Genomic DNA, 26,132 nt, shown 5'->3' on the forward strand with positions numbered 1-26,132 from the left:
ACAGCGCTTGTGCCAAGCTGCTAATGGGGTGACAGAGGCACCGGCGGCAAAGCCAGCAGCAGGCAAGCCAGGCTGGTTGGGACAATATGCTCGATTAAGCGGCTGTCTTTTCCAGCCCTGGGTGATTGTCCCAGACAAACAGCGACTCTTTATTATTCCTGAGGTTTCCCGTTTGTTGACGGCCCTGGCGCAGAGAGCCCAGTGCAAAGAATGGGTCGCCCGATTTCAGGCCCAGCACGGATGGAAGCCGCCTGGAACCAGCTCCAGCCCTAACACTTGTCGCTGGCCTCTGGCTGTCAGAGCCTCATGCAGGGCCGGTTAGATGCTGGCTCTCAGGGTCTAGCATGGCTCAGGCAGCTGTGTGCTGTTCTCCCCACTGGACAGATGAGAAGACAGAGGCTCAGGACTGCATGGAGCCTCTCATCCACCCAAGGCTCTCATCTACCCATGGAGCCTTTCATCCACCCACTATGGGTCTGAGGCAGGCCACTTTCCAAAGGGCAGAATGTGTGTGTGTGTGTGTGTGTGTGTGTGTGTGTGTGTGTGTGCGCGTGTGTAACTGGCTATCAGGGTCTGGCTCAGCTACTCACATTCAGGGGAACTCTCTCTAAGGCAGCTCCCCCTCTCTGGGCTGTTTCACCAAGTATAAAATGAGGTTTGGGGCTCATGCCCCTATTACACGGTTTTGGTAAGCGCCCGTTGTGTGCAAAGAGACCTTCAAGTTCGCTGGTTGTCCTGAATCAGAAGGTGGCTAGACACAGGGTGAGAGCCTGCATGGGGTGCAGAAGACAGGCAGAGGATTTGTGGGGCTCAGGTGTCAACCAGCCATGGATGTTGGGGGACCCTCCAATCCCTGCCTCCTGTGGAACCTTGGCCATGTCATCTCTGAGCCTCAGATTCCCCTTCTGTGCCGGGAGGCTCAGTTGGGACACTTCTCGGTGCCGGACAGAATACAGCCAGTGACAGAACTGCTTCCTTCTCACTGAAATTCCAATAGCTTCCCAGGAGAGATGGTACTAAGAGAGCCTCCCTCCTCACTGCTCTGCTGCTCTGGCCTGTGCTTCCTGGTGTCTAGCCTGGGTATCCAGGGCTGCTTTTATCCCTGCAGGGTTACCTGAGCGGGCGTAGGACTCGTGGCAGGTCCTGGTGATCTGGGCTGCAAGCTCTCGGTAGTAGGCCCTTTTATCTTCCTTGGCATCCTCAGCACCAAGGGCGATCATGCCCCCCGAGAAGCAAGCAAGGTGTCCCATCTTGTGGTCCAGAATTCCTCCTCGCCACTCAGCAATGTAGGTCAGGCCCCCCGGAGAGACATTCACCAGATAGGTCTCTATGGCCTGGGGGGTGGGGAGGACAGCGTGGTGAGGGAACAGTGGCAGGTGCTCTTCTGTCCCCCAGAGCCAGTGTGTGGCAGGGGCCCTCCCGGGAGCTAAGACATAACATGGGGCTTCAAAATCTTCTCCTTCTTGTGGCTGGGGAGATGGCTCAGCGGTTAAGAGCACTGGCTATTCTTCCAGTCCCAGGTTCATTCCCAGAATCCACATAGCAGACTGGCGTTACAGACGGTCTGACGCCCTCTTCTGGCCTCTGCAGGCACTGCAGGCACATGGTGCACAGACGTGCCCGCACACAAAAGTTTTAGGGGTTAAAAGGAACCAGTGTTTTAAAGAACGCTTAGAAAAATCTTTACAATGGGATCAGCTGGCAAACTTGTCCACCTGAGTCAGATTCCCAGAGCCAACAATAATCACGATGAATGAAATAAAGATTAACCAAACTTTGCCTCCACCTCACCGTCTGCTAAGCCCTAGAAGGGCTCAGCCCGAAGGCTGCTGGCCTGTACCAGAGTTCCTGGTTTTCTGGTGGCTAAGTGTCTTCCTGGAAGGGAGGCCTCTATGTCTCATCTAGAAAGAGGCTCTGCTCTGTCCAGGATTTCAGCAGTGCTCTCTCCTTGCTGGCTGAGGGAGGACCAGCTCACATCACCCAGGAGAGCTCTGCTCCTGCTGCAGGCGCTGCGAGCTCCTTTCAGTAGAAAGGGGCTCCTGAGAAATGACTCATGGTGTTGGGGTGCCTTCTGCTCCCTGCCGATAGTGCCAGGAACTCTGAAGCTGGGTGCTGTCCACATGGCCCAAAGCTTGTCACCATAGGCCCATGAGTCCTGATTTTAACTCTGGACCCACGGGGACATTACTGGTCCTCGGCCTCTAGTCTACTCTGAAATGAATTGGATCATACCACAGGCCTTTGTACAACTTCCACAGAGCCTCGGTAGAAGGTCTCAACAGGCCTGATCAGGCCCCCCAAGGTGTGGCTGGTTTTCTAGACTGACTCCTGGGCACACATTCTATGAGTTCAAGTCTCTTCTCTATCAGCTCCGCTGTGTGGCGCTGGGCAAGTTAAACACCTTCTCTGTGCCATATCAGCTTTGTCTCTTTGCATCAGAGTCCCCTACAAATGCTGCCCATGAGTCCTCAGCAGCCTGTCCCCTTCCCAGCCTCATTGGCCTTTTCCTGTTCATGCGCCCCGCCCCCCTCCATTGGATATTCCAAGAGGGCCAGGGGCTGGGGACACAGCAGCACTGTGGAAGGGCCCAGCTCTGGGTGCAGAGATCCAAATGCACATAGGAACGACTGTGGTCAGCAGACAGTTGGGGATGAAAGCGTAGCCGCTCTGCTTTGCAGAGTGAGGGCAGAGAGGTCTCTTGCCTCTGGCTGTGTATGCCCCATCCTGCATTCTGAGCCCTGGAAGGCCTCCTCCAGCATCCTGTGGTCCTTGGAGAGAGGAGGAGGTGGAACCTCCTACTCCTACCTCCTGGTTCTCCATTTGGAGCATGATTACATACAATTCCCTCGGCCCCATTATCTGAGTGTGGTTTGACACCGCCAGCCGCCAGCCTCCAGCCGCCAGCCGCCAGCCAAGGCCTGGCACATGGAGACGGGGCTGGCTTCTGGATCCACTTTTCCTTTTCCTCCCCTGTCTGGGCCAGGGATGGGGGGTTTGGCTGCAGGACCTTCACTGGATGGCAGATGGAAAAAGGCAGATGAGGTGTGTTGCAAGGGCACCAGCTCCACATGGGGAATGAGCTGGGGCCCGGAGTGCCACCAGCTGCTAGGCGGGATGGCTCCGGGTTCAGCACTGGCTCCTGGGTAGAATGGGGGTCCCAGCAGCTGCTCTGTTAAGGGTCACTGCAGGGGGTCGGCATCTGGGCCAGTCTAGGAGGCTTACTGTGTGTGGGATGTGATGAAACAGATATATGGGGAGATGCCAGGATGCCATGTCGTGGGGCTGGGCAAAGCCTCTTCCAGGCTCCCTCCCACATGCTGGGTAACTGCCTCTCTGAGGAGAGTACAGCTCAGCGTCTCTGACTGCGACAGAGACAAGCATAGGTGGAGACAGAAGCACCATGCTTCATTCTCTATGTGTGTTCACGTGTGCAAGTTCATGTGTACACTGGCACGCGTGTGGGTATGCTTGTAATGTGGAGGCCAGAGGCCAGCCACAGACAGTTCTCAAGAACTGCCCACCTTGGTTGGTTGGTTTGCTTTGCTTTTCCAAGACAGGGTTCTCTGTGTAGCCCTGGCTGTCCTGGGACTCACTCTGTAGACCAGGCTGGCCTTGAACTCAGATCCCACTGCCTCTGCCTCCCACGTGCTGGAATCAAAGGTGTGCGCCCCCACCCAGCTCCATCTTGTTTTTAGGGTTAGGGTCTCTCACTGGGATCTGGGGCTTGCTGATTAGACTAGCCAGCCATTAAGACCAACCCCCCAGGACCCCCACCTGCCTCCCTAGTTCTGAAATTACGAACATATGCCACCATAATTGACTATGTAGGGTCTGGAGAGGAACTTGTGACCTTGCCCTTGTGGAGCAAGCCTTTTACAGACTGAAACATCTCCTTAGCTCCAGCTAAGTCTGGAGGGAGATGCAGGCTCTGGGTGGGGCATCTGGGCCAGGCTCGAGTCACAAGACAGGGTACAGAGTTTGGTGGTAATGAGGGACATCTCAGAGACACTTTCCAGCTTTCCAAAGACTTACTTTTGCTCATCTGTAGAATGGGAATACAAGCTCACAGGATGTTGGTAGGGTCTGAACGAGAAGGCACTGTGGCCTGGCCTGGTGCCTGCTCCAGTCAGTTCCTTCCTATGCATGCTTCTTAGGAAGCCCACCCAAGTCCTACAGGGACCCAAGTGACTTGAAGCCAGTCAGTGCAGGCAGAAACAGGCAGGCCTCTGCTCCCGCCTTGACTCTAGCTGTGACGCAGGTAGGCCTTTTTGAGTCTCCATTTTATTATCTTTAACGTGGAGCTAACACAGGGACTTAATATAGTTCTCTAGAGGAGGTCACAGTGACCAGGTCTTCCTGAAGTGTCCTCTTAGGACACTCAAGGGTGTGCCTATGAGATGCCCTGAACCCTCTCGCTCACCCCACGGACATGGGTTAAACTTTCAGGTTCTCAGCTCTGTCTGCACAGGGATCCCTGAGAAGTTCCAGAGAAGCATCTCTGGGCCACCCCAGGTTCTGGCCCCATTGCTGGGGCGCAGCCTGTGAAGGGGTCTGAGTCTCCTAAGCGATTCCAACGTGCTAGCAAGGCTGAGGACCACTGGAATAGTCTTCAAAGCCTCAGACCTGCCAAGGCCTGTCCTTCACTCAGGGTCCGCAGCCGCAGGCTCCAAGAGGAGATCAAATGTGGGAACTGAGTTCTCTCTACTCAGCCATGCTTTCTGAGGCTCCCAGACTGCTTAAATAATTCATGGTCATCTCTCCCCCTTGAAGCTGCAACCACAGTGTGCCCTGAGGGCGGGGAGTCCGTGCGCTCGTTAACTTTTTTACCCTGCAGAGAGCTGCAGGAGCAGAACCTAATCCTCCAACAGAGGACGCTGGCCAAAGCCAGGGGCAGACGGGGCCAAGGCGAAGCCCGCTGGGCTGCACTGTTGGATGGCATGGAGCTCGGCACCAGGGAGCCAGGCAGAGAAACCTCACTCCTGAGACTTCCAAACCCACAGTTCAAAAGGTCCGTGGCTCTAGATGTCTGCTTCTAAAAGCACTGCCATTTCTGGGTAGACTCATACCATCAAGTGGTGCTTGGAGACCATCCACCCTCCCCCCACCCCCCGCCATGCGTCCATCCAAGCATTCGCATCGATCCACCCCTCCCCCCCTATATCTGTCTATCTGCTCACATCAACTGCCCATCCCCACCAATCCACCCACCCGTGCATATCTAATGTGCTGTCTACCCATCAGCTCATCCATGCATGGATGTACTCCTTCGACTGTTCCCATCAATCTGTCATCCACGCATCTACTCATCTGCCCTTGGTCCAGCTCTCTACTCACCCATCCACACACCATTCATCTATCCACTCATATGTCTGTCAGTCCATGCATCCGTTTGTCTATCCTTTCATCTGTCTGTCAGGACGCCCATGCCAGTCCACCTCAGATAGTATGTATATACGTGGCCCAGGGGGTGGCACTATTAGAAGCTGTGGCCTTGTTGGAGTGGGTGTGTCACTGTGGGCGTGGGCTTTAAGACCCTCATGCTTGCTGCCTAGAAGACAGTGTTCTCCTGTTTGCCCTTGGAACATCCACCATGCCTGCCTGGATGCTGCCATGTTCCTGCCTTGATGATAATGGACTGAACCTCTGAACCTGCAAGCCAGCCTCAATTAAATGTCCTTTATAAGAGCTGCACTGGTCATGGTGTCTGTTCATAGCAGTAAAACCCTAAGACACACCCATCCACTCATCTATCATCCACCCAACTATTCACATCTGTCCACAGTCCATATACCCACTCATATGTCTATCCGTCTATCTGTCCATCCGTCTATCCATCTGTTTTTATCACTCTGACAACTTATCCATCCATCCCTCAATCCCTCAATGCAACTATTCACATCCATCCACCCATCCATCCACCTACACACCCTTCCATTCATCATCCACCCACCCACCCATCTACTCATCCATCCACCCACTCATTCATCCATCCACCTATACACCCTTCCATCCATCATCCAGCCAGCCACCCAGTCACCCACCCCATCCATCTAACCACTCACCTATCCACCCACCCATCCATCCACATCCATCCACTCACCTATCCACCCATCCATCCACCCACCCACCCATCCATTTATCCATTTACCTACCCACTCATCCATACACCCCTTCAACCATCATCCAGCCAGCAAGCCAGTCACCCACTCACCCATCCATCTATCCATCCACCCACCCACCTATCCATCCACCCACCCATTCAACCATCCACCCATCCACCCACCTATCCAATCACCCACTCACTCTTCCTGTCCATCACTCTGCACTACTTGTTCCTATAACAATTACTGTGTGCCCACCATGTACCAGTCTGTTTTAGTAGTGAGGCATGTGGGTAAACATGGAGACCAGATTGTTGATTCTAGAGAACTCACGTTGTATTTGGGGAAGATCAAATGTGTGCAAACAATCATTTCAGATTCTGTTACAAGTGAAGAAGAGAATAAACCGGGGCATGTGATGGACAGACTGGAAAGGTCTTTTCAGTAGCATGAGTGGAGAGTTGGCCAGTCTTAAGGACCTGGCCACTCGAATGGGATTCTGGGTGGAGGGGACAGCAAGTACGAAGGCTGAGGTGGGAATGCCCTGGTGCATCTGGGGAGGCAGAGGGGTAAGAGGGATGTGATATAGCCTTGGGCTTGGCAGGGTCCCAATCAGGTGGGGCCCCATGGGTGAAGGGCAGGGATGGGGTTAACTCCAGGAGAAAGGGGAGCTGGCAAGGAGAGGAAGAAGCATCTCCAGCCCCAGGGCTGCTGTGTGGAGAACCGATTTAGACACAGGGTGGAGAGGAAGGGAGGAGCTCACTTTAAAGGACGTGAGGTGGTGTTTCTAAGCGAGGTGATTAGACAAAGAATCCAACTAATTTCATGAGGAAACTGAGGCCCAAAGCGAGACTGTGATGGCGCTACAATCTCAGCACTTGTGGTAGGCAGATTTCGATGACTTCAAGGCCAGCCTGGTCTACAAAGTGAGTTTTTTTTAAAAAAGATTTATTGATTTATTATATATAAGTAGACTGTAGCCGTCTTCAGACACACCAGAAGAGGTCATCAGATCCCATTACAGATGGTTGTGAGCCACCATGTGGTTGCTGGGATTTGAACTCAGGACCTCTGGAAGAGCAGTCAGTGCTCTTAACCGCTGAGCCACCTCTCCAGCCCCCTAGAGAGTGAGTTCTAAGAAAACCAGGGCTACACAGAAAAGCTCTGACTAAAAATATAAATATAAGTGTGTGTGTAATACACACACATACACACATATATTTTTTGATTTATGATTTTTATTTTATGTGCATGAGTGTTTGACCTGCATGTATGTCTGTGTACATTGTGCATGCCTGGGGCCCAGGGAAGTCAGAGGATGGTACTGGATCCCATGGAACTGGAGTTACAGAAGGTTGTGAGCCACTATATGGGTACTGAAAAGTGACCCCACATCCTCTGGAAGAGCAGCCAGTGATCCTAACCACTGAACCATCTCTCCAGCCCCCCAAATGTGCTTCTTCACCAGCTGGGTTCACCGGCATCCATAGCCCCAGCTACCCAACTCCCTTTTCTGTTCTAAATTTTCCTCTCTTTGGGGTGGAGGTGGGGGACTCACCCCAGCCTCCTGCTTCTCTTCATTCCACACCCCATGACTAGACCAGCAGTGACATTAACTCTGACAGTTCAGTGCCATGTGGCCATGGGCAAGTGTCCTCTCTCTGAACCTCACCTTGCGCCCACATGCCGAGAACCAGCACAAGAGCATGCTCTGTGCATCCTGGGTGTCACTCTCTCTCCTGGAGTGTCACCTCTGGTTTACAGGATGACAGCTGAAGATCTCGCTTGGGAGCCCCCCGGGGGCTCCTGGCTGCCATCTGGGCTTTGGCACATTAGCTGAAGCCCAGAGACCCTTGGGGGAGGGCTTAAGCTGAGCTCTGGAAAGCAGGCTGTCACTTCCGATGAGATCTTGGACAAATGGCCTGACCTGCCTGAGCCGGGTTTCTGAACGTGGGGAAGGGGCACGCAGATGTCTCTGGAGCCTGGGGAGCTATCAGTGTGGCTGGTGAGGCCTTCCTGCCTCTCCCTGCCCACTCTGCGTCCTCTCTCAGCACTCAGGGCCCCCAGGGGTGATGGCTGCCCACTCCGCAGACAGCAGGAAGCCTCTTACCTCTAAGGCTTCGTAGTACATGGTTTTAGCCTCCATATCTGTTTTGGCAGACATCAACCAGGACTTGATCAAATATTCATAAAAACTGTCCCCAAGTCCCCCGACTGAGACGTGATCTGCAAGGAAAAGATGATATGAAGGGTTAGCACATTTGCCACTGGCTGGGCTCAAATGGTGACCTCTGTGGCCTGAGCTGCCACCCAATCCCACTTGGGTAGGGTGAAGGGACCTAGTTGGGAACCAGGACATCTTGAGTCAGGCGTCCTGTATCCACACCCAGGGTCCCTGGGGCCATAGTTCATCTGAACTTAGCAAGATGACACAGGACCCTGGCTATTAGCTGTAAAGGCTGATTTATTCCCCTCTCTGCCCACTTCCGTTTCTCTTTTTGTCTTGGAAAACTAGGCTGGCCTTGAACTCACAGAAATCCACCTGCCTCTGCCTCCCCAATGCTGGGGTTAAGGGTGTGTGTTTTTCTTTTCTATTAAAAATTTATAATTTAGGTTTAAGAGATGGCTCAGTGGTTAAGAGCACTGCCTGCTCTTCCAGAGGTCCTGAGTTCAAATCCCAGTAACCATATGGTGGTTCATAGCCATCTGTAATGAGATCTGATGCCCTCTTCTGGTGTGTCTGAAAACAGCTACAGTGTACTCACATACATGAAATAATAAATAAAACTTAAAAAAAAACAATTTAAAAAAAATTTATAATTTAATACCAGGAAACACACACACACACACACACACACACACACACCCATATACGTATACATTTGTGTGTTTGTATGTGTCTTCATTTGATGGCAGACAATTCACAGGTATGACTGGGGTCTGCCAAACCCAGCAGTGAATTCTGGGCCTTCATAAGAGGCTGGGGAAGTGGATCGCAAGTTCAGACCCCAGCCACAGATCCCCCTCAGAAAACCAAGTTGGTTTGTGTGGACCAAGGCAGTGGGAGCTGAAAGGGAGGGTTGAGATCCCCTCTCTGTCTGGGGCCAGTAGGCCAGCTCTGCAGCTATGTGGTGTGTTTGTGTGATACGGACAGCATTAGCATGTATGTATAGTTCTGTGTGCTTTCATATGGTATGTGTGTTGTTTTGTGCATGTGTTTCTATGTAGGCACGCGTATGTGGTACAGATGTGGGGTATGTTTGTATATATGTGTGAGTCTGTGTAGCTTATGTCTGTGTACTTGTGTATGCGTGTATGGTGTGTTTGTGTATATGCATGGGTCTGTGTGGCATATGTCCATGTGTATGTTGTGGTATGTGTGTTTGTGTAGGGCAGGATGGTTTATATCTTTGTCTGGTGTGTGTGTATATGTGTGGTGTGTTTGTGCATATGTGTGGGTCTATATGGCATATGGCTGTGTGTATGTATGTAAGTGTGGCGTGTGTTTGGTGTGTTTGTGTAGATGCAAAGGTCTACGTTGTGCATATCTGTGTGTTTGTGTATGATATGTGTGTGTATGTATGTGGTGTGTGTGTATGGTGTGTATTGTATGTGTGTTTGTGTATGGTGTGTGTGTATGTGTTATGTGTGCGTGTGTGTACAGTGTGTGTATATACAGTGTGTGTGTTTGTGTATGGTGTGTGTGTATAGTGTGTGTGTATGTGTGTTTGTGTATGGTGTGTATATGTGTATGGTATGTGTGTTGTGTGTGTTTGTGTGTGTGTGTGTGTGTGTGTGTGTGTGTGTGTGTTTGCAGCCAGTGGATAATCCTGGGCAGATCTAAGCTGCAGGAGGAGTTGGGTCTCCTGAGCAGCTGAAGCCAGGTATGGGCAGACTGGGATGCAGACAGAGCCAAGGCTGGGTGACCTGAGCTGTGGCCCTAACTCTTTCCCTTTCACCTGTCATTTCTGAGGTTGCAAATGATGTAACACACACACACACACACACACACACACACACGCACACGCACATGCACACACCCCACAAAGAGATCGAGAGAGTGCCATTCCTGCTTTAAATAATTAAAAAAAGGAATGCACCATCTCATGCTAGTGCCACCTGCTACTCTCTGGCCCCAGTGGTCTCGCTGCCTCCAGTGCTAGCCTCATGCAGCCACCACCCGTCTCGAGGTTAGCTGTCACAAAGCCCTGTGACCCGGTAAAATCAAAACTCTAGAGGCTTGTAATTTATCAGTCAGATTTACATCAGTAAACTCTCAACCCACAAAACGCCCAAACAATGAACTCGGAGCCAACTGATATTGATACTGGCTGAGCCTTTGAGACTCTCTCAGAGCCTGGCTCTCCCATGAGTGAGTGCAGCAGGGTCTGGGGGACTGGCCAGCTCTTCATCCCACTCTATGCCTGTGGCCAGGGCTTGGGAGATGCCCCATGGGTATCTTTTGACAAAGTTGTTAGGTGTGGAGCCACACACTTGCCACCTCAGCACTTGGGATGTAGAGGCAGGGGAATTCAAGGCCAACCTTGGTTATCTAACAAGTCTGAGGCCAGCCTGGGCTACCTGAAGACCTTGTCTCAAATAAAAAGTTAAACAGTAGGGTGGTGGTGCACACCTTTAATCCCGGCACTCAGGAGGCAGACTTAGGCAGATCTTTGAGTTCAAGGCCAGCCTCATCTATAGAGCAAGTCCTGGAACAGCCTGAGCTAAGTCTTTAAAGAGAAAAAGCAGAAAAGCCCAGGGCTGATTCAAGGAAGTTTAAAATACAGTGGTGAGTGATTTATTTCAGATCACTGCCTAGTTTGGTCCCACCTAAAATTTTGTCTAAATCAAACCTTGAGGTGGGAAACCAGATCAAAGGAGTAGGGGGAGGTCGCAGGGCCTTTCCCTCGGTCGTGTCTGAGTGACAGCAGTAAGTGGAACATTCCAGTAAGTCTGGATGATGGAGGAGGGTGCTGAGCTGCTGTGAGAGCCGGATGCTAAGGATGCTGGGAGGAGTCAGGTGCACAGGTGCTGGCGTGCCCGCCCCTGGGAACCCTGGGATGAGAAGCCACGGGACCAGTACTTACGCTGTACCCAGTTCCCGCTCACTGGGCTGAGGAAGTTGGGGTAGAGGCCGAAGGGTTTGTCAATCTCCCTGAGGACCTTGCGGATATTTCTGACCTGTGAGAGACACCAGGCACAGTCACTTTCCTCAAGAAGCCACCGATTCCCCACCCATGAGGACGGAACGCATAGTTCGGGTGCACTATGGGGGTTAAAGCTTTCTGGTGGGGGGAGGGGGGACAGTGGCAGAGCCACAGGTTCTGTGCCTGCACACAGAGCATGGTGGGATGTGGCCAAGTGCAGCCTGACTCACCCTCCCTCTGCTGACTGCTCTGCCTGGAATAATCCTATCCCAGGCTGGCTGCCCGCCAGCACCACCCCTGTAGACCACTCTGGGGGAGGAGGAGTTTCAGATGAGTAGCGGTAACTATCTTGTAAGCGGTACATTTCCTTCTTTTAAAGACAGGGTTTCATGTAGCTCAGGTTGACCTCTTAATCTTCCAGCTCCACCCTGAGTGCTGGGGTCACAGCCATGCAAGACCATGTCCTGTTTATGACTGCCATAGATCAAAGCCAGGGCCTCACATATACTAGGCAAACACAACTGATGGAGCTGCATCCCCAGTGAGAGTAGAGAGCTGGGGCATGAATCAGGTTGCTCTGAGTCCTTAGACTGTATTCCTTGCCCTGCATGGAACAGCCAGTGAGTCTAACACAGACCAGAGGGCAAGGGTACGGTGACACACAGCAGAGGCTGGGTTTGCAGCCTGGGGGAGGGAGGGGATTCACATGGACTCTCTGGGAGAGCAAGCCCCCAGGACCACTCTGCCTCCTGCTCACTGATAAACTGGCACAAAGGGGCAGCTGGGAGGTTGAGCCATTAGCACCAGCCTTCCTTTACCTCAGAGGCTCTTGGCTTTGCCTCGTTGGACCTCGGGTCCCTTTAAGGCAACAGAGACCATTGGAGGGACAGGAAGATTCTTGTGCCTGTCCTATGCTCCCCTATCCCGGTGGGGCCCGGGGAAGCAGGCTATATTAGCTCTCCAGGAGGGGGCAGGGTGCTGTAAAACTCTGACTGCTAATAATCATCTCTGCGGGAGGCGTGACAGGGGGACGGAAATAGCGGAAGTATGCAAATGGAGAGCGACAGAGGGGTCGGAGTCTGGAGCAGCTGCGGCCAGCTGTGCTCCAATGCCCTGGGAAGGGAGACGCTGAAAAGTTCCTGACCCAATTCTCAAGCTCCACCACTCACTAGCTGGCCGCCCCGGGCTGGTGACTCAGCCTCTCTGGATCTCACTCCACCCTCTACCGCTCAGCTCCGTTAGATCAAGTTGGCAGAAAACACCTCACCCCCACCCCAACCCACCCCTCCCCCACCACAGGCCCCTCCCCCACCCCCACAAGGGCTGGTGTCCACTCTTGGGGACCTTTCCCTGAGCTGGCCAGGGCTTTCCAGGGAGGTCCATCTGGAGGGTGGTGAGACCAGAAAGCCTGAACTGGGCAAAGGGTCAGAGGGCATGGCATCGGGCAGTAGGATTAGACTCGTCTGAGTCGTCACAGGACTCACAGGTCCCTGATGGAGAGCTTGACTATACCCTGGATAGGTAAGGACAGGAGCCAGAGGCAGGTCAGAGGCACCAATCAAGGGGGAGGGAAGCTTGGTCTGAGCTCTATCCTGATGGGTGCCCACATAGAGGACACAGTGGTCCCAAACCCCCTACTGAGGAGCACTGGGCTTCATATTTATGCGCAGACTCCAGGGCCTGGGGCGAGCGAAGGCCAGGAGGCTGCTTCCTTCCAGCTGTTTGGGGTGGCTATGCTCAGTGAACGGCTGATGGCACAAGATGGCACCACGGGGTAGAGTTGTGCAGGCGTCTGAGGGGGACAGTGGGACCCCAAAGGTTGTTCTCAGAGGGTTCTGGAAAGGGTATATGTGTCTGCTGACTTCCTTTGGATCCGGGACTAAATCTGAACCCAGATGTTCCCTCGGGGATAGCCCAGGGCTGTGGCCCCTCTGGAGAGCTTCCCAGGGTCAGGATCAGGCAAAGGCCTGGATGCACTTCTCAGTACCCGTGTAGCCTTGGGCAGCCAAGAACAGTGTCGAGGAATCAGCTCTGCCAGCCTGCCGCCAGCCTGCTGCCAGCACGAGCCAGACAGCACCTGGGAGGAAAAGGCAGGGAGATCTCACACAGAGAAAAGCTAAATGTCCCTGGAAAGGGTACTCGTGCACACCAGCCTGTTCCCGTCCCCGCTCTCAGTCACAGTCTCCAGATTTCACAGGCTCACAGATCTGCACCAGCACGAACCTCCCTGGCAGAGTTCTGGCTGCTTCTGTTCCCTCCCTGCCACCTGGCGTTGGGCACAGTTGGTTCTCCCGCTAGCTACTGCTTCGGGAGTGGTGGCTCGGGGACCTGCAAATCTCAACTGCAGACACTTGCCCTCTATCCCTTGGCTGCAGGGGGGGGGGGGCAAGATGTCTGCCTCAGAGAGGGTGGGAGGGAAAACTCACCTTTTCTGCAAAGATTGGATTGCCAGAGAGTTCAGTGAGATGCAAGAATTCCAAGTGCAGGGACCCAAACTCCGCCAGGATGCTGCTGCTGCCCGCGGTGGCCCAGCCCCAGCTACCGCTGAAAAGACATCAGCTGCGTCACCCTGCTGGCTCCTGTGGTACAGGGTGGTGCCTGCTGTGCACCGGGCACCTCAGCCAATCCTCCTGGGCCCCATTGTGTGGATATCACTGAGGCTGGTGAGGAGATGGGACCTGGGGAAGGTGGTCTGAGCCCATGCCACAGTCTTTGTTCCTACTAAGCAACCTCTGCAATGTTTGGGATGTTGTGACTATGGTGAAATCTGCAGGTGACATTGTCGGTGTGACTGAGGAGCTCCCAAACCCCACAGGACACTCAATGGTCATCTTCAGAGACACCCCCAAACACACACAGACTTTTGCCTGTCCTTTTATCCAAGGTCATCTAAGTCCCAAACTGCACGGGGGGGGGGTTGGTTAGGAGTGAAAAAAGTGGGGCCCTTGTAGCCAAGGCTAGCCTCTCATGAACATGTCAGCCATGTTCTTGACCTGTGCTTGCAGGGGGCTCTGATGTCCACCTCAGGGACAGCACGTGAGTTATCTTCCCACTTTCCCTTCTAGACACAAAGGATCAGACCCAGGGTCAGACACTATCCGCCAGTCACCAGTCTGTGCAGCGGCTGGGCCCAACAGTAAGCTGCACTGAGCCAGCCCTGCTGGAGGCCTCCAACTGAATCACCCCACCCTGTGAGGGGGGCTTCCCAGAGCTCCACCCGCTGCACCCTGAAACTAGAAAGCCCAGGGTATGGCGCTGGTCAGCTGACACCCTCAGACAAGCTTTTGAATCCTGTGTGTCTCAGATTCCACACGCATATCTAGATCGCTTTCCCACGGGATATTTAGGATTCCGAGGGGACAGGCACGCTGCAGAGAGTTAGTGAAGATGGAGGGAGAGAGCCAGGCACAACAGCCACCTTCCCTCTGCGGGTTGTGGGTGGCTGTGTCGCCTTTTGGGGGTTCCTCTGTTCTCCTGCTGCCTCGGAACCAGCTGCTGTTCATCTGTCCCTCTCCACAGATGGAGTTCACTTGGGAGGGGCCTGCGAGCCACACTTCTGCCGGCCCAAGGCCTCACAGCCACTCTGAGCTCTGCCCTTGCTCAGTACTGGCCTCTGGTATTCTGACAGAGAAGACGACCCTTCAGGTGGCTCAGCCAGCCTCCCAGTGAGCTCTCTCTCCTTCCTTCCTTCCTTCCTTCCTTCCTTCCTTCCTTCCTTCCTTCCTTCCCTCCCTCCCTCCCTCCCTCCCTCCCTCCCTCCCTCCTTCCTTCCTTCCTTTTTTCTTGACAATGTTTTACTATGTAGACCAGGCTATGCCGAAACTCACTCTGTAGACGAGGCTGGCCTTGAACTCAGGGATCTGCCTACCTCTCTGCCTCCTGAGTGCTGGGACGAAAGTACACCATCATGCCCTTCCGGCCTCCAGTGAGTTCTGTCCTCATATCCACCACACAGGCCCTCTCTCTTCTCTCTCCTGGCACCCCAGAGTTAGCAACCCCAGAGGCTTCAGGTAGTAGGGAGGGCATGTGTGCTTGCGCATGTGTGCACATGTGTGCACGTGTGTGTCTGTGCATGCGTGCCTGTGTGTGTGCGTGTGTGTGTGTGTGAGAGATGCATGCGCGTGTGCGTGCATGCGCGCATATGTTGGGGGTGCACTTTGTCACTCTCTGCCTCGTTACTGGCTTCCTCTATGTCCCAGACCAGGGGCCCTCAGGCGTGTCCTACTGATTCCCTAGACCTCAGCTTCCTCCTCCCTTAAACCAAGTTGCTTGGCTTCGGGGAGCTAACGTGAGGCATCAATTATGCACGTGACTGTCATCTTTATCAGTATGTAATTATGCATATGGAAGTGACAACACACTTCCAACCGGAGCCAGGTAGTTTGGTGTCTCTATTTTACCTTCACCCAACTCCATTAGATACTGCGATCTTCATGTCAGAGGTGGGAATACTTAGGCTCAGAGAGGGGGAGGCACTTTTTCAAGGTCACACAGCAAGCAGTAGAGCCAAATCTAAATCTTAGGCGCTAAACGCACCCACAAAATTCTGGAAAGGAGTGGGGTCCTCTGACCAGCTCTGTGAGGCAGTGAACCAACAGTAAGAACCACACTCCTCTCCTCTCCCCCAGCAAGGGGGTGCTCCACAGTACCCCTCACTATTTGGTTAATCTCCTTCCTGTGTATGGTATACGCATGACCGCCAGAGCTGAGTTCAAATCCTAACTTTACTTGGTTGCCGTGTGACCTTGGGGATGTCACTGCACTTCTCTGAGCCTCATTTTCTTTCCTGGCAAAATGAGGTCCTGGTGGTTAGAAAGGAAAGTTCTCTGTTGTGTGCTCACAGGGGGGGGGGGCCTGTGTGTTCAAAAGCTGCTAGCAATTACGGAGATGTGTATACACGATTAGAGAGAGCACAGCCACGTACATGTAGATGTACATTTGGGTGACTGCAGGAGTCCATGTATGGATTTAGGATGGCTTGACAATGGCCAGCTTGAAGGTCAGAGCCCTTATAAGTGGCACGGGTGGCAGCAGGATTGTTTTGTGCACGATATTGTGCATGTGTGAGTGTGAGTGTGCGTGCGTGTGGGTGGTGTGTGGTATGTACGTGTGTGTGTGTGGTGTGTACATGTGCGTGTGGTGTGTGTACGTGTGTGTGTGTGTGTGTGTGTGCGTGTGCACACAGCCCTGGACTGGCCACAGTCACTGTCTCAGGTAGTAGTGGTCTCTGCCGGCCACAGCTGGCCTTGGCCCTCCCTTGGCTCTCCCCTGGCTCTCCCACCATGCCTCCCCTGCAGAGATGGGCACCCATCTCCACGCTGGACAGAGCTGGGGCAGGGCAGTGCACCTACCCCGCCAGATGCCGGGGACCAGGCCTTCTGGAGCCCGACAGGAAGAGCAAGTGGGTCTAGGCCTCTGCCAGGGCATCTCTGAGGGGCGTCCTTGGTAGCGCGTGCTGCTGTAACCCTCAGACCCTCCCATTTTAGCAGTTGCTTCTTTCCCAGAATATGAAAGGGAGCGATGCCAGGAAGTCCACGCATGCAGCATCTCTCGATGGCGAGCTAGGAGCCTAAAAATAGCTCGGCCTGTGCCAGGAATCCTAGGGTCTGTGTAGGACCAGGCTCCACTGAGGGCCGCAGGCGAGAAGGGGGACTAGGGCCGAGGGAGGGGCAAAGAGGGCTGTGCCCAGACTCAAGTGAGGGTTACTTCTGCCCTCATTCTCAGGATCAGTGTCTGGGGAGAAGCACTCTGCACCCAGGCCTGTGTGTATGTTTCTCAGGTATCAGGTCAATATGGAGGCTGGCCTCTGTCAGCCTCACGGCTACCCTGGTCCCTGTGAGGTTTTAGTGAGGACACTGGGAAGGTTTTTCACCAGGGGGAGGTGAAGGAGGAACTGGTCTGGGGGGCATGGAGGGCAAAGCTACCAAGGCCACAGGGCAGCGAGGGTGCATGAGGCCTGGGGAGAGATGAATGGACTCCCCTCCCAGGTACCTGGCCAGCACTCTTGTCAGATACCCCAGACGAATGCTCAGGCAAGACAGGGAGCATGGATGACCCCAGCCTTTCTCCCACCTCAAGGATGTCATGCATGGCCCAGAGAGCTGTGGGATCCACCTGAGAAGCCAGGGCCAACAGGTGCTACGTCAACATGACACTGGCGGCTGCTTGCAGAGGAACAAATGTCCTTCCCATCCTGAGAAGGTCAAGCCTAAGTGGTTCAAACCCTGAGACCCACACTTGGCAACCAGCACCTGTCCGGAGCAGCACTTAGCGAAGGTCAGTTCTCAGCGTGCACAGACTAGGACTATTCCATCCACATTCCTCAGCGCCCACATCTGCAAACATTTCAGTCACATAAAACTGACTCCCTAGGATTTCGTTCTGCTTGCCAACTGTCCCTGGGCCTCCTCATCAGGCCCCCAACTCGGGACCCACAGAAAGAGCACGGTCACCAGTTCACAGGGGGCCTCTCACCTTTTGAAGTTCACCACGCCCTTGGGGATGCCCGTGGGTGTGTTGAAGGCGGGCAGCAGTTTCTCACCCAGCTTGATGGCCTTCACTCGGAACACCTGTGGGGAAAGGTCAACGGGCACTGAGTCTGAAGTAGGTGGAGTGGTCACTGTCACCGAGTGCTGCAGCCAAGGCTGGGAGAACCGACTCGGAAGAGGCACTCTGTGGTGACAGAACCCGGTCCCAGACGACCGGTGTTCGTGATCCTTTACACCAGGCATTTCTGAGTATCAATTTCTGTGTTCAGGAAATGCCCGGGTTGTTCCTCAGATGGCTGGGGGATGAAGGACCATCATTGTGATCAGGTGACCAAAGGTCTATGTACTAAAGGCTTGGTCCCCAGTCTTGTTACTACCAGGACATGGTGCAACCGAAACTGGAACCTAAGGGAAAAGAATTAGGTTGGGGGGGCTTCATGGGGATAGAGGGACCCCCCACTCTCTTGCTCTCTGTTTCCTGCATCTCTACCACGGTGTGCTCCAGCTGGGACGTCCTGGGTTGCTCTGGAGCAGAAGCATCAGGCTAAGTAAGCATGGACCACCGAACCAGTGAGCCTGGCCGTACACCTCCCTTTAAGTTGTCTCAGGCATTTTGTTCCGTGACGGGGAGCTAATTAAAACGGCAAGAGTAAGAGAAATGAGCTGTGTATCTGTGAGGAGAATGTTACGGCATTGGACTTAGAGCCCAGACTGTACCATCCTCCAGGTTCTAGAAACTTCTACCTCCTGGGTGACAGCTTCCAGTGAGATTGTGGGAGAAATGTCTTTCTTTGATAGTCTGAGGCCACTCAATTGTTTTCATGCTATGCACAGGGGCGGAAGGTTGTTTTAAACCCTCCATGTGGTAGCTAAGGAGCCATAGCAAGGTCACAGCTCTGGGCCTCAAGCAAGGTTCCAAGCCCTTGAAACTGTCCCTCAGAAATGCCAGATTAACTCAGGAAATGTGGCCTTCAGACTCACCAGTGTCTCTCGTAACCAATTTCTCAGAAAGGGTCAGCGAGAGGGCTCAGTTCATAAAGGAGCTTGCTGCCAAGCTTGATGACCCCCTCCCAGGGGTCTTGAGTTCATTTCCCGAGACCCACGTGATGGAAAGAGAGAGCCCTCTCTCAGACGTTGTCCTCGGACAACCACGTGTACACTGTGACACACCTGAGTGTGCCTACACCCTCAAAAAACAGATGGACAGATGTAAAAAAAAAGAAAGACGAACCAACCCGACTTCTTCTTAGGGCATAAATAATTAAGAGGGTTTGGAAAGAGTTTATATTGTGTCTGTTTGTTCTAGCATTGCCTAAAATAGTTCCTGGTGAGCCAGGCAATGCAGAAGTGGCTCAGTGCTGGCCTCCATGAGATACAATGTCACGCAGCCACTGAAAGGACACAGTAGAGGAGAGTATACGCAAAGTATTTCAGAAGACTGCAACTTAGTCTATAGTCTGTCCACATATGGATGCATTGAAAAAGAAGGAAATATATGAAAACACTAATCGTGCCCTCTCAGAGAGGTTAGCTCATGGATGGTACTTATTTCCTCTTTTTGGTCTTTTTTTTTTTTTTTTTTTTTTTTTTTATTTTCTGTATGTGAGTACACTGTAGCTGTCTTCAGACACACCAGAAGAGGGCATCAGATCTCATTACAGATGGTTGTGGGCCACCCTGTGGTTGCTGGGAATGAACTCAGGACCTCTGGAAGAGCAGTCAGTGCTCTTAACCGCTGAGCCATCTCTCCAGTCCCTTATGCAATCATTTCTATTTTTTGAAGTGAAGGTCTCACTGTGCTGCCCAAGCTGCTTTTGAATACCTACACTCAAGTAATCCTGCCTCAGCTTTCTGAGTAGTTGGGACTACAGGTATATATGACTGTGTTCAGCCTGTGTAATTTGACAAGAGGATTGGGGGGGGGTGGAGGGGGAGGGATGGCTCAGTGGTTGGAGCACTCCCTCTGCAAGCTTCAGGACCTTAGCTCAGATAAAATGTTAGGTGTGAGGCTGGAGAGATGGCTCAGCGGTTAACAGCACTGACTGCTCTTCCAGAGGTCCTGAGTTCAATTCCCAGCAACCACATGGTGGCTCACAACCATCTGTAAAGGGATCTGATGCCCTCTTCTGGTGTGTCTGAAAATAGCGACAGTGTACACACATACATAAAATAAATAAACAAATCTTAAAGAAAAAAAAAGTTAGGTGTGGTTGTGGTTCTTAGAACCCCAGTACTGGGCAGGGCAGAGAAAGGCGGAGCTTCTCAGCAGGGCAGTCTAGCCTAAATAGTAAGCTTCCAGTACAGTAAGCACATACACACACACACACACACACACACACACACACACACACACACACACACACACAAACTTTCAGCAAACTGAAGACCGAAAACACGCTTTTTAAAAAAGCTGACAATGGGGGTTGGGGATTTAGCTCAGTGGTAGAGCACTTGCCTAGCAAGCGCAAGGTCCTGGGTTCGGTCCCCAGCTCCGAAAAAAAAAAAGAAAGAAAGAAAAAAAAAAAAGCTGACCATGATGGAGTCCACCTGGAATCCTGGCCCTGAGGAAGAGAAAGATTAGAGGCCAGTGTGGACCACACCCTGGAGGAGGGATAAAAATCACATCTGTTTTGGCCATGCACTGGGATTCTTATTCCTAACGGACAGACCGGAGCACAGCCTTGGCTGTCGGCTCCTAAGGACTCAGAGGAGGGAGGCAGGCTCTCTTCCGATAGCGTGCCATTTCAGGTAAGGGCCTGAGTGTTCCTGGATTTTGAGATCCATAGGGGTTCGGGGCCCAGTCACCATGGATACCTAGAGAGGATCATAAAAGTCATTTAAGAGCTGAGATGCAAGTCCCCAGTCTGTCACTCTGCTCAGTTTTCTGACCTTCCTAACAAAGCTACCAGGAACAAAACTCTGCTGAACCAGGGCCTGGGGGATGAAGCTCCTGTCCCAAGTACTCAGGGCCCTGGGTCTCATTTCTGTCACAGAATATAAAGCAAACAACACAAGTCTCATGAGATAGCTGTCAGGGCCTTCCCAACTCTGAATGGGTTTGAGGCCTCTGAGTGCATGTGGCCTTGTCAGGGAAGAAGGGGAGTGGCAGGGCTGGCCAAGTGGTCAGACAAGAGGACACTGTCCAGTGCCTGTCAGTGAGACCTGGAAGTAGACCCCAGGGAGCTGGTCTAGAGCCCAAAGGCACCTGTCTCCTGGAGCTGCAGGGTGGGCTCTGTGGGTTTGCTGCAGTGCTCAGCCAGGCTGGGAAACCACTGGCTTAGTGACAGAAAGGACGTGTGAAGCCTTGATCTCAGGCAGGCTTTGGATGGCTTTACCCATCCAGGAGATTGTTGGTGGAGAATGTAACCCACCCAGGTTGTGTTTGCCTGAGACTCTGAGGAGGCTCGGCTAACTGAAAGGGCCTTCTCTTCTCTGTCAGAATACCACGTCCCTCCTGTGCACCACCCTTAGGAGGCCTTGCTGTTGGCTATCACAGAAGGTCCCAGTGGCCCTGGGGAGGGACTGGGAAAGCATGTGAATTCTAGAACGAAACTGAAGATGGCAGAAAGACACGGGTCCACTCTGCCATCATGGATGGAGCAGTGGAGAGGCTATGTCTACACGGTCTGCACAACAGCCTGCGGGGATGGTCCTCACTAAGGGTGAGACAGCTCAGCTCTGGGTGACTTGCTCAATCAAGGCTACAGAGCTCTGTGGCTTTCACCAGGACAGTTAGGTGTCTCTCCTCAGAGGGATGTGGCCTCAGTGACCTCGTGGTCACAGTCCCAGGAAGGAAACAGGTGAGAGTTTCATCCTGCAGGGCAGAAAGCACATGGGGGCGAGGGCCCAGCACCCGTCCTCTCTGCCTTTTGTGTGACCTTCGTTGAACCCTGTACTGTCTCCGAGCCTCGGTTTCCCCATCTGCCCAGTAGAAAGATGGGATGTGCCATGATAGCGCCACAGAGAAGTTGAGAAAGAGGAAGCTTTCTCTTTTAGAAGTTGAGAAAGAGGAAGCTTTCGTGTGAGCGTGCTTCTAAACTGTGAAGTGTTGTCCTAGCATCCCCAGGAACAACTCTGATTATGCCTATCACCTTTAAAAAGCATTTTACTATTTTATGTGTAAGGGTATTGAGCCGGCGTGTACCTCTACACAGTATATACACGCAGGGCTCAGGAAAGCCAGAAGAGGGCATCAGAAGCCCTGGGACTGGAGCCATAGAGGTTGGTGAGCCATCATGTGGACGCTAGGAATTGAACTCAGGTCCTCTGCAAGAGCATCCAGTGCTCTTATAACTATTAAGATGTTTCTCTGCCCCTCTGCCAGTCATCATGATGGGAGTCAGTCTCAGCAGGAGTGATCAACCACAGGGTCCTCTTCTGCCACTCCCTCTGAAGCAAAGAAAGTGGCAGCTAGCAGGCGTGGCCCACACATTTGTAGGAAGTTAAGAAATGCCCCCAACAGGCAGCTACTGGGCATGGTTTGAGCTTTAGTGACTGAGCTCTGGTAGCAAACACTGACGATGGAGACAGAGGCTGGAAGGCCAGAGGACGGGTGTGAGGCCTGGTACAGCCCTCAGTGACTCAGTTAGTTTCAAGTCTGTCTCATCATCTGTAAGTGGGTGATGCCCTCCCTTCACTGATGGGACATTGGCTTCCACAGAGCTATGCACAGAACTCAAAAACCTGGTATTGAGAAAGGAGGAAGTATGGGGATAGCCGGGACCATGGAGTTGTGCTACGCCTCTGGGCAGGGGCAGACAGACTCAGCATGCTGGTTGCTTGGGCTTCCCTCTGAGTCTTATGAACTCCTCCTCTTTTCTTTTCTTCCTTCCCTCCCTCCTTCCCTCCTTCCCTCCCTCCCTCCCTTCCTCCTTCCTTCCTTTTTTTGAGACAGTGTTTCTCTGTATAGCCCTGGCTGGCCTGGAACTCGCCCAGTAGACCAAGCTGGCCTCTAACTCAGAGCTCTACCTGCCTTTGCATCCTGAGTGCTGGGATTAAAGGACACCGCCACCGCCTGGCTGTGAACTGTTTCTCAAGTCACCAGTGCCCTGGTCCACAGGCCCCTGACAGATGTACGTCCTGAAGTCAAAGTAAGGGTTGCTCAGAGAGCCGAGGGCTCAGAGGACTTCAGAGAAGAGTCAAACGAGGGCAGGGTGGCTGTCACCCAGGAGCCACTAGCTAGTCCTAAGCATGTCCCCTCCCCTTCCCTGCATCCATCCCTCCAACCACACCAGCCAGGGGAGGTTGGGCAGGAGCCTCTGAAGCACATGAATGACTTTGCCTTTTTCCCTCTCTGCTCGCTCTGTCATTTTCCTGTCCTGGGGTTTTCAAATAACATTCAAGCTCTGGGTGGCTTGAAGCCGAGGGTGCCCGTCGACAATTTTTTTGGACAAATTGGTACAAGCGGTAATCTCTGCTGAGGAGATTATGTTTGATGGAGAGCAACCCGGAGCGACTGGAGAGATAGTGGCGGCTTGCTGCCTCTAAGCCCTCGACTTCAGCCATGACAGCCGAGGGAGGAAGACTTTCTTGGATCAGAGTGATGGAGCAGGCCAGGATTTCTCTGTAGTTTGCTTGCTTTGCCTGCTTGGCTCCTGCCCTGGCAGAGCTGGGCAGAGTGGCCCTCTGGATCCCAGGGAACAGTCTGACGGATGACCTATTCTGGGGACACTGCCAACCCAGCCACCCGATACTCGGGCTGCTATGACAAGAGCTCACGAGGGGACAAGGGAGGCTCCAGTTTGTCCCAATCTCAGTACAATCAGAATTCTCTGGCAGAGAGAAGACGCCCTTTGGAGGTGACAGCCCTGGGCCAAACTCTCTGTCCTGTTCCATGTCACAAGGGCTGTTTGGTTTAAAGAGGTAACAGGACCATCCGATGACTGGAAAGAAAGTGATAAGAGGGGACTTATTTAAGGCCATCAGTAGGTGACCCTGGGTACTTCTTGGTCCTCAAAGACTTGCAGTTACAGGTCATGGCCAGCAGGGCGGCTCCATTGCCCCACTGCTCCCTTGAGAATGGGCACAGGCAGTTCTGCCCAGGAGGGGAGCGAAGGAAAGAGTTTGTGAAGTATAGAAAAACGGGCTCTGTAACTCAGCAGTTAAGGGCACTGGCTGCTCTTCCAGAGGACCCAGGTTCGATTCCTAACACACGGAGGCTCACAGCTGTAACACTGAATCAGGGGATTCAATGCCTTCTTCTAGCTTCTGTGGGCACTAGACACACATATAGTTCACACACATGCATACAAGAAAACACCCACACACTATTTTTTTAAAGCCAATGTCCCTGGGAGTGAGAAGTGGCAGTTTGGCCTTGTGGGTCCTGAGACCTGACATCTGTGAATTGGGTGGCTGGTGCTGGGCATGTGTCTGGTTCTGCATGGACATGGGTCCATCCTCACAGAACTCATCAGCTGTTCTGGGAGCCAAGTGTGCTCACCTGGGCCACAGATCTGAGCAATGGGGAACCCTCATGGCAGTGGGGGTCCTGATTGGTCTCTGGCAGACGTCCTGCCCCCATGAAGCCACTGGGAAAGTAGAGGCAAGACCAGAGTTTTTCTAATACCTGACCAGCCTGGGGCCTCAGAGGACCAACTTACCTCTTCTCCTGTCAGGTAGAAGGCCGAGAGCAGTCCTCCGATATACCGGATGTTCACTTCAAACAAAGATGCTTCTCCACTCTGCAAGAACGTGGAGGATGGGGGGCGGGGGAGGGACAGGACAGTAAGGTAATGTGTGAGCTTCCACAGCCAGCCAGACCTTGGACAAGGGGCACACTGCTCCCCTCAGTACACACCTGTACCCTGCCCTGAGTACCCCAGCAGGTCAGGCCACAGCTCTGTTTTCATCACTGAGGCTGGGAGAGGCCGGCACCTGCCTGGCAGTTGCTACTGTGCATTTAAGCGTTCCAAATAAACACGGGCTTTGGCTCCCTTCCCCAGCCTTGCCGGAGGCCACTGGAGCAGTTACGCCTGGCTGTGCTCCAAGGAGCCCCAGGACCTGTGCTAAGCTGCAGGAGACGCTTAGCCCAAGGAGAAGCAAAGCCTTCTCTAGTCTGGCCTGCCACCCTCGCCCTCTCCTGAGAAGCTCCTGAGGCTTAGCAGGAAGGTGAGCCTTCCCTGGGGTGACAGAGCAGGGCAGGGCAGAGCAGGAGGCTGTGGGCCGATGCCTGTGAAGGAGCCATCAGCCTCTGGGCCTACTCACACTGCCCTTCTCCATGACTGTGCCCCTCCCCCCCACTGCCCTGTATAAAGCAGGTGTGGCGGCATCGTGCCAAGGGCACGCTCTGGCTAAATTCCCCACTTTAGCCATGTGCATGGCCTTGTGACTTAAGATAGATTTCTCCCTTCCCCTGGGTTTCCTCCTGCACAGAACGAGTGTGACACCATGCAGGCCTTCTCACGGGCAAGAAGTGAGCTTCTCACGCATAGTAAGCTGTGCCAGGGGTCTCACACAGTCTCACACAGTCTCCTGTTTCTGCCTCCTTTGCCCCAGGGGCTCTCCTTGGCGGCTCTCTGCATTGGATTTTAAATTTTCATGTGTGATGGTTGGGGAGTTGACTGAGGGTCTAGGCAAAGGAGTTATCTCCCCAGCCTTCTTTTTTCTTTATTTTGAGACAGAGTCTCACTAAGTTGTCCAGGCTAGCCTTGAACTTGTGCCCCGGCTGCCTCAGCCTCCAGAGTAGCTGGGATCCCAGGACCGCCACTACCTGGCTTGGCTCAAGCTTTCACTATGGACAGCAGTCATTGTTATCTGTTAATCTGAGAGGATTTTTCCACTAGCAAAGCGTGTGCAGATCTCACTTCCTTTCAGCCTCCTAGCACCCCATGATGTCACCCCATTCTCTAGATGAAGAAGCTAAGGCTCAAAGAGGTCAGGCCCCACCTTTTTTTTTTCCTTTTCCTGAAAGCACCAATCTACCCCAGCCTGCCTGAGTGTCCACAGCTCCCTGGTCCCCTGGGCAGATCTATCCTCTGCTGGGGGAGCTGGGGCCTGTCCAAGGGAGCCAGGAGAACCCCTGAAGATGCTCCTCTGCCCCTCTCTCATCAACAGAAAAGGAACAAAGGGCTCCCCTTGGCCTCACAGACCAAGTTACAAAGGCCTCAAGATGACTCCAGTAATTATAATGGTGATGAGAAGCCACTTAGCCTAGTGTTGACTTTATGGTGCCATAAAAGCTCTCCACAGTCCTCTGCTGAGGCCTGTCATTCCCCTCTCACTGTGAGGAGGCTAAGGGTGAGGGAGGTGAAAGCCTTTCACAGCTCTCCACACCTCTCACCTCTAACAAAGCCTCTTCCCCTCCTACCACTTGCTGAGCACAGAGGGGAGGGTGGCCCCTGGCTGTGTCCCCTTGTACCAGAGGACACCAGCTGGGAGACATCCCCACTTGGAGC

At 53.2% G+C, this 26,132-nt stretch overlaps 1 protein-coding gene across 2 annotated transcripts in view; it reads right to left on the reverse strand.

The window, feature by feature from the left end:
- Positions 1 to 26,132, reverse strand: part of Man1c1 (mannosidase, alpha, class 1C, member 1) — a 139,899-nt gene that overhangs the window by 6,666 nt on the left and 107,101 nt on the right. Inside the window, exons 4-10 of one of the 2 annotated variants that reach the window (XM_063288064.1) lie at positions 24,339 to 24,419; positions 17,723 to 17,817; positions 13,675 to 13,792; positions 13,236 to 13,325; positions 11,189 to 11,282; positions 8,212 to 8,327; positions 1,115 to 1,334 (exon numbers count right to left, since the gene is read on the reverse strand). In XM_063288064.1, coding sequence (XP_063144134.1) covers positions 1,115 to 1,334; positions 8,212 to 8,327; positions 11,189 to 11,282; positions 13,236 to 13,325; positions 13,675 to 13,792; positions 17,723 to 17,817; positions 24,339 to 24,419 — 814 coding nt within the window. The remainder of the gene's footprint in view (positions 1 to 1,114; positions 1,335 to 8,211; positions 8,328 to 11,188; positions 11,283 to 13,235; positions 13,326 to 13,674; positions 13,793 to 17,722; positions 17,818 to 24,338; positions 24,420 to 26,132) is intronic. The other variant, NM_001108687.1, reaches the window with a different exon arrangement.

The sequence above is a fragment of the Rattus norvegicus genome, chromosome 5 (assembly GCF_036323735.1).
Source record: "Rattus norvegicus strain BN/NHsdMcwi chromosome 5, GRCr8, whole genome shotgun sequence".
NCBI lineage: Eukaryota > Metazoa > Chordata > Mammalia > Rodentia > Muridae > Rattus > Rattus norvegicus.